An 8,292-nucleotide genomic window follows, 5' to 3' on the forward strand; every position below is an offset into this window, starting at 1 on the left:
GTGAAGAGAGAGAGAGGGTGGAGGAGTGAGGAGGTGAAGAGAGAGAGAGGGTGGAGGAGTGAGGAGGTGAAGGGAGAGAGAGGGTGGAGGAGTGAGGAGGTGAAGGGAGAGAGAGGGTGGAGGAGTGAGGAGGTGAGAGTGAGGAGAGGGTGGAGAGGGCAGTAGCATGAGAGGAGAGGACAGTGTGTGCAGTCACTGGTGAGAATCCTGAGCAAAGCTGATGTATTTTTAGAGCCCGGTTGGCAGTCAGACCACAGACTCATCACCCCCCTCCCCCCTACCTCCCTCCCTCCCTCCCTCCCTCCCTCCCTCCTTCGTCTCATTTATCTATTTCTCAGCCTCTCACCGAGAAAGAGAGAGAGGGAGACAGAGAGAGAGTTCACTTTTGGAGGAAAAAATATAGTCCTTCAAGCTCACTTGCTTCTTGTCTCCTCTCTCCCTCTCTCTCTCTCGTTCTTTCTCATATGCTCTCGGAGACAGACTGATCTCTTTAACCTTCTCCTCATTTCCCAGTGCAGTCACTGTGTCCCCACAGACAGCCAACTAAAGACCTATTACCACCAGACCCAGTCCCAGTCCTCCACAGGTGTGTAGGTGAGACAGAGAGGGACTGAAAAAGAGATTGAGACAGAGTGACAGAGTGTAAGAGAGATTGAAAGAGATTGAGAGAGTGACAGAGAGCAAAAAAGGACTAAGAGAGAGAGAGAGAGAAAGAGTGAAAGAGGGGAACCGAGGTTCCCTGGTGGCAGGGTCGTTCTTTAGATAAAGGAAGCTGAGGAGAGTTGGTAAAGAACTTTTGCTTCAGCTTTCTACAGCATTACCATATTCTTCAAAAGAATCCCCTCTCCTTTCCAAATATGATACGCAGACATACGGTAAGGACCTCACTGTTGTGCATCAGTTCTTTAAATAGCCTTGCCTCCTACCTGTTCTTATGAATCACCACAAACAGTGGTAATTATTTCATTTGGACCTAAAGAACAAAGATGTCTTCAGAGCCAAAGAAACCCTCACACAGCCTGAGCTAAAGTTCACAAGGGGGTCGGGGGATCAGCTCTAGTTTCCTGACTGGGACAGAGAGGAATCTGCACTTGCTAGTTGATGCATTGGTGATGCGGTGCGTGTCTCCTCTCTGGAAGTCCCAGTGGTTGTGGTCTCAGAGCTGGAGTAACCCTACATTCACACGAGAGAGGATCGTCTCCTCCTCCGGGCTGGATGATTCATTACATATTAATCAAAACTACAATTTTAGTGTCCATAATTAATCAGGAGAGGCTGTGATTAATGCAGGTGCTGTGGGGATGTGGCAAACGTGCACAGCACACGCGTGTAGGCAGGGGTTCTACAGCACACGCGTGTAGGCAGGGGTTCCACAGCACACGCGTGTAGGCAGGGGTTCTACAGCACACGTGTGTAGGCAGGGGTTCTACAGCACACGCGTGTAGGCAGGGGTTCCACAGCACACGCATGTAGGCAGGGGTTCTACAGCACACGCGTGTAGGCAGGCGTTCTACAGCACACGCATGTAGGCAGGGGTTCCACAGCACACGCGTGTAGGCAGGGGTTCTACAGCACACGCGTGTAGGGGTTCGACGTGCATCAAGAAGTCTGACTGATGTGAATGTAAATTGCTTCCTCTTGGCTCCACGACACGATGTCAGACACGCCCAGTTCTACTGTAACAAAGCTCGTATTCCTTCCTGCCTTCAAAAATTGGCAAAATTAAAATGAGTCACACGTCAAGGCCTTCAAGAGATAACCGCCAGTGAATTCAGTAAACAGTGTCCTTCAGTTGTGTTCATTAAAACGGCCCGATCCACAAGTGAAGTGCGACTAGTATGTTTGGGCCAGTGTTGCCAGGTCCTACAAAAATATCCAGCCCAAAGTCAGTGTAAAATCCGCCCCTCAGAAGCCAAAACTAGCCCAAAGGCCAAAGTTGTTGAGCGGGGGGGGGGGGGGTCAACAATGATCGCCATCGATTCTTAGTGTTGACTTGTAACTCCCGCAGTGGCCCAACTCAAAAGTAGCCCAAAAAACCGCACCCCGCGACCCCAGAATTTTTACCCGCGGAAGGAGTTTCAAACAAGCCCAATTTGGCGTGAAAACCGTGAACCTGGCAACACTGGTTTGGGCTCTGAGAGGAGAGGCAGGCACACTGGTTTCGATACCACACTTCAGAACGTTCCGGAAGGGCTCGCACCACTAATCACACAGCAAAAACCAGGCTTTCATACGGTTATATTCCTTACTTTCTCAATATGTACACACACAGGTGCACACAGACACACACTCAACAAACGCCATGTACGTGTGCCCAAAGACATGTAAAGAGCCAAACTCTTATTTCTGTTACTTTTACTTATATCTCATCTCTGGGCTCAACTAAAGTCCTAGTGATGAACTCATCATCATCATCAGGTCCACTCACTATGTGCTTCTATTGTATTTTTCCTCTTATTATTAATTCTTCATGAAAAATTAATAGGCAATCATATTTAATCATGATAATTTTGTCTCTGTCTCAGACATCACACCCTAACAGACCCCCACCGTCTACCCACTCTCCAATTAGTTTAGGATTTTACCAATTAATCTTTTTCTTTCAAATGAATTTAGCCAGAGGCAACATATCGCAAGCGCTTGCCTGAAGCATGAATTCCCTGAATAATTTTGTATGTTCTGTGTTCTAACCTTCTCCCCAACCTTTTCGCTGTAAAGATGGTAGTCCACACTACTGCAACTAAATTAATGTCCACAAGAGGGCACTACCTGTTTCACGGTCCACATTTATCAACTGAGCAGCAGGAAACAGCAACCTTTAGCACCGTTATAGGTAATTAAAGTAAATAGTTGTGTGTCAACAGGACAAGGTTTGGCTTTGTATACATAACGTGGCCTGTTGGGACCGTAAGACAAAAGCCAGCAGGGACTTTTAGTATGGATGGACAGACTTGGTCAAGTGGAGGTTAATAAGTATTAATAGGAGTCAGTGTCCTCTGCTCCTGCAGAATAAATCTGGTCTCTCACTCCTCTCCTCACACACAGAGACAGACGGGGCAGGAGAGGACGGAGATACATATACACATACCGTCTTTTGAGGCTGAATAGATGTTCAGATTTAGTCTAACTGACAGCAAGAACTGATCCTTAATTGGTTGGTAGTTGAGGCATGTGTGTGAATGGCTAACTCTACCTGTGACGCAACTTACTAGCCCGTTATGAGTACAGCCTGTGAGATCTCAAGAAATGTGAGATCCTAAGAAAAAGCAATAGAATGTATAAGAACCGCCATTACGCCATTACCGAGGTCAACAGAGAAATGTTATTAATTATGTTAATGTGGGTTTTGAATGGGTTTTTTTTGTGAAATACAGCCAGCAGCTCGGTGAATGTGATGAGTAGCATGACTGCCATAGCACTCCATTCCACCAGCCACTAATCTCCTCCCAAGGGTCCTATTTCATTTCTCAGTATTAGAAATGAATGTACACACAGTAGAGAGGAACACAAGTGGCTTATGTCTTTACAAATGTGAGAGTAGTAGGAGAGAGAGAGAGAGAGAGAGAGAGTGAGAGTGTGTGTGAGAGAGAGACAGAGAAAGAGTGAGAGAGAGTGTGTGTGAGACAGAGAGAGAAAGAGAGATAGAGGGAGAGAGAGTATGTGTGTGTGTCAGAGAGAGAGAGAGAGAGAGAGAGAGAGAGAGAGAGAGAGAGAGAGAGTTAATACCCAGAACAAGCAGTAGTGACCGGGTTGTAAATACTCTCAATACTCTCTTGAAAAGAGTTCAATAGGAAACCAGCACCTTTATGTGAAGGACCTTCTCACATATGGTACAAGGACCAAAAGAATATGTGACACTGAGCAATTTCCTGAACAGAGCGATTCACTGAACAGAGTGATTCACTGCACATGAGAAGATAGAGAGAGCTCAGACCTCACAATGTCCTGAAGGTACTGGCTTGTTTTTTTTTTTATTTGCTCTGGCTTCTGTCTGCCAGGATGAAATTTAGTCCAGGACTGCAGCTTGGTAGACAGACTCTCTAACACAGTACCATCTTAGAGAAAGAGAGTGATGTTTTCCTGTGTGTATTTTTAAATCTTAGACAGCAGCCCTAACCAAGGTCTTATTTTCAGAGGGTTCATCTCTGAATTAGCACCAAAACCATTAAATAAAGATGTGAAATGCAAAACAGCAGCTACGTCAAAACACTATAAGTAAAGCCATTTCCTCCTGGATATGATCTGTAAGCTCTGAACTCCACCAACAGGATTCCTGCTTCAGCATATCAGTTTCACATGGAGGTGCAGGTCTGTCAGAAGGACCAAGACCATTTAGCTGGAGCCACAGTTGAGCCCAGCACGCTCCACCCACCAGTCTGGGCTTAAATCACCTAACATGGGAAATATCATCTCAGCAAGGAACATGAAGCCTCAGTGAACTCAGCTACAATCATAGACCTTAAAAAAACAGGCCACAATCTTCTAATACTATCAGACCATTAAATAAACAGTTTTCTACAGGCCAGCACCAGGGTCATGAACTCAGGGTTAGCATCTCTACCTCTAGCTCTCTGGACACGATACTAACGAGGTTATCTGCACAGGCGCCATGATTTCTCCACCGTAATATGTTTAGCTGTTTCTTGTTCTTCTCTTCCAGGAAAAGGCATGAAGTCCTATCAAGAGATGAGGAAATTCGTGAACACCTGAACACGTCTGACCAGCTTCATAAAATGTTAATAACAGAGAAGTGGGAGCAGCAGTAGAGAGCAGGTATTTGAGTGTGGTTAACAGTGTGTGTGTGTGTGTGTGTGTGTGTGTGTGTGTGTGTGTGTGTGTGTGTGTGTGTGTGTGTGTGTGTGTGTGCGCGTGTGTGCGTGTGCAAATATGTTTATACTCGTGTGTCTGTCTGTGTGGCGCAGGTGCGACTAAATGAATCATTACTCAATATTAATAGTCATATAGAGTGTGAGCTTAGAGGCAGGACCCTGACCTGTTTCTCCTTAATGCACACACACACACACACACACACACACACACCTGAGGATTGCAAATAAAGGTGACATTAAAAAGAGAAATGCCATCAGGTTGAAAAGCTATTGAATCAATCAAATCTGAATAATTGACTGTTGTTCCCCCGTGTCTCTCTGTCCCGAGGTTTGTCTCTCTTCCTTTCGTCTTTAATCTGGTTGCCTTCAACCCCTCAGCACACCCACACATCACACATGTCTCAGTCACTACGGCGACAGAACAAAGCACCCCTCACTCACGCTGTAAAGCCTCTCTGTTAAGGCTTTTCTTCCATTCAAACATATTTAATATTGTGAATGCCGCTTATATTTGTGTTTGATGATGGACAAATTCACACACACACATACAAACAGACACACACACTCTCTCACATACATAAATACACTGGTCACAAGAGTTTTCTGAGAAGAAACCTCTTAAAAGCTGCCTCTTTTTATAACACACACACACACACACACTTGGTGAAAGAGAAAAAAGTGTGTGTGGGTGTGATGCTCCTTCTTTTGCTTCAAAACTGTCCTTTAGAGTTTTTAAAAGACCATCACAGACAGCCTTACCCTTTAGAACAACGTGTGTGTGTGTGTGTGTGTGTGTGTGTGTGTGTGTGTGTGTGTGTGTGTGTGTGTGTGTGTGACAGGGAAGGAGACACGGAGAGATGCTTAACACAGTGCTTTAGGACATGAGAGAAAGGGAGAGAAACACAGCACACGACGTTTCTCTCTCATATGTCCAAACCTACTTTGAGAAGTGCATGGCCTGTTGTCCCGCGACGCTAAAGTAGAAGTTGGTGGTGTGTCTCATCTCGTCTGTGTGGCCGGTCTCCTCGATCCAGTGACCAATGGGGTGGCAGTACACCCCGTCCACCATGTTGCTTTTATCATACACGCACTCACGATCGTGGTGTGGCCCACCACCTGGACACAGAGGGCACAGTTTTACTCTTTAAAAACAGCAAAATAAAATAAAAAAAAACCAATAAAATAAAATAGGACACATTCATCACATTTGAATTTACATACATTTGGGAGGAAATCTTTATTATGTTAAGCGCTGTTAAGCTACTTCTTTATTCTTTATTCTGTAAACGCTTTATATCTCATTCTTTGGCAAACCAAGCGTGCATAAAAACACAAAAAGATCTGCAGTTTATCCCCGTTCAGCTCAAACCGATTTCTTTAATAGCTCATTCTGTTAACGGTCTGCAGGGTCACGAGCTGCCAGCGCGTCTCCGTGTGTTTAATTGAACAGAGAATGTGCGACTGTGTTAAGTTATGGCCCTGGGTGCTTAATAATTACAGTGATTTTACAATTATGTTCCACAACGCCTTTTGTGTGTATGTCTACTGATGAAGCCAACCCACAACTTCAGTTTATAAGGCGACAAGGCCCCGCAGACACTCAAATAGCGGAAAACGAGAGAAGTGCGCACATTTGTGCCGCACTTGTGCTGTCTGGTTGTGAGACTGCGGTTGTGTTTATGAAGCCTGCCAGACGTGGTCTGCCTAAAACCTTCATTATCATTAAATATTAAAGTGCACGGCACCACTGCACTATTACGCTGTCAAAATAAGACAAGCCGAAAGCATGAAACATGCAATCTCGAAAAAGCAACAAAATCAGTGCAGCGTGCAAGAAGAAACGAACCATTATGGTAACAGCTTACACGAACTACTGCGCACAAAGACTCATTTCATCCGCAGGTTTTGGGTCGACACTGGAAGTTACTTCGTGTTTGTAATCTTTACAAGATAGACGTTACTAGATATTAACACGGCGTGATTTCTCACGATTATCATGGTAGATACTGTACTTTATGTTATGGACATTAGAGAGCAGGGAAGGGTCTTCTACAGAGATACAAGGTGAAGACATCATTCCCTGTCCCGAGATTCTCTTTAATGGAAAAACCTTGTACTGCAACACGCTTGCGCACATTGTGTTAATAACAACTACACGTCCCCCAAACAGCAAACACAAGTACATTAATTCAGAGGAAATAAAAGCAGGTCTGTCCAATGAGGTCGGAGGTCGGTGAGATCTTCAGAAGCGCAGTGATGTTCAAAGTCACTGTGTTGTGGAGCCAGAATAACCCAAACTCCACCATGAGCCGCAGCTCAAAGCAGGTTTAGATGATTGGCGTTTTTCATTTGCGCCTTTCTTACTGTTTGGCGCCATAACAAGTAGCCAGTAGCCTTTTCAAATAAAAAAATCAATTTCGTTTTACTGAAATAGGGATTATTTTAAATGACAATGCTAGAATGACGAGATATTTGGGCCCATCGGTCTTTTGAAAGTGTATTTTGTGTGACTTCACTACCATCTAGTGACACAGTTGCTGTTGCGTTTATCCCAATGACGCAGACTCATTTGAAAGAAATGTAAATACATTTAAAGGTTGTGGCAGCAAATTCCGCCACAGATATGGTGGTGTGAAGAGGCACAACATGAATAACATGCTGTAAGCGTAATAGTGTGTGTGTGTGTATAAGTGAGCATCTGACAGGTCAGGTTAGAGACTGTGCTCTTAGAAACATAACGTTTGTAGCCACACCAGAGGGTTTCTAACATTTACATAGTTACAATCACTTTAATTTTTCGAATTTCTAAAATTCAATATTTTAATGTTAGATATACCTTCCCATTTATAGCTACCGCCGACCCTTTGAATGAACTTGAACCACATCTTGTCCGTGTAGGGCTCCACCAGGCGCACTTCGCCGACCCACAGGCACGGTTCGCGGGGGGACACCACCGCCCTCGTAGCCTTCATCGGAACCGCTTCATGGACGGACCAGTGACCCATCTCCGGACGGGAACCCGCCACAAACACCTCAATATCCGACCGTTCGGGAGTTAAAATGACCCCGAACCTAAAAATAATCATCTCGATGGGGGGGAAATAACGACACTTCAACCTAATTTCAATCTAAGTTATATAAAAGGTACACGACACGTTTAGCCAGTTTGCCACAGCTTGGACATTATGAGCAGATGCGCTGAGACAGCTGAGATATAGCGAGACAGTGGACAGCCCAATGCGTGTAATAGCGCACACACGTCTCACGTTTATGTTGAGCTGCGATCATGGTGCTGGTGTCATTTGTAGTTCTTCCCCCTGGACGTACACCAGTCAACAGAAAGACGACAGTACCATCCAACGGCACGGAAGAGGCACTGCAAATCCCACATATCTAATCTAATCCCACACAGCATGCCCACGCTGTACCCCCTTTTAAAATTTTCATGCAAAAACTGCAACTG

General features: G+C 45.0%; 1 protein-coding gene across 1 annotated transcript in view; it reads right to left on the reverse strand.

Annotated features, from left to right (window-relative positions):
• The window catches only part of epm2a (EPM2A glucan phosphatase, laforin), an 11,852-nt gene extending 3,656 nt beyond the window's left edge, over positions 1 to 8,196 (reverse strand). Inside the window, exons 1-2 of the mRNA XM_076984290.1 lie at positions 7,666 to 8,196; positions 5,771 to 5,945 (exon numbers count right to left, since the gene is read on the reverse strand). Coding sequence (XP_076840405.1) covers positions 5,771 to 5,945; positions 7,666 to 7,915 — 425 coding nt within the window. The 5' untranslated portion in view covers positions 7,916 to 8,196. The remainder of the gene's footprint in view (positions 1 to 5,770; positions 5,946 to 7,665) is intronic.
• Between the last annotated feature and the right edge of the window lie 96 nt (positions 8,197 to 8,292).

This window comes from Brachyhypopomus gauderio, chromosome 21, assembly GCF_052324685.1.
Source record: "Brachyhypopomus gauderio isolate BG-103 chromosome 21, BGAUD_0.2, whole genome shotgun sequence".
Lineage (NCBI taxonomy): Eukaryota > Metazoa > Chordata > Actinopteri > Gymnotiformes > Hypopomidae > Brachyhypopomus > Brachyhypopomus gauderio.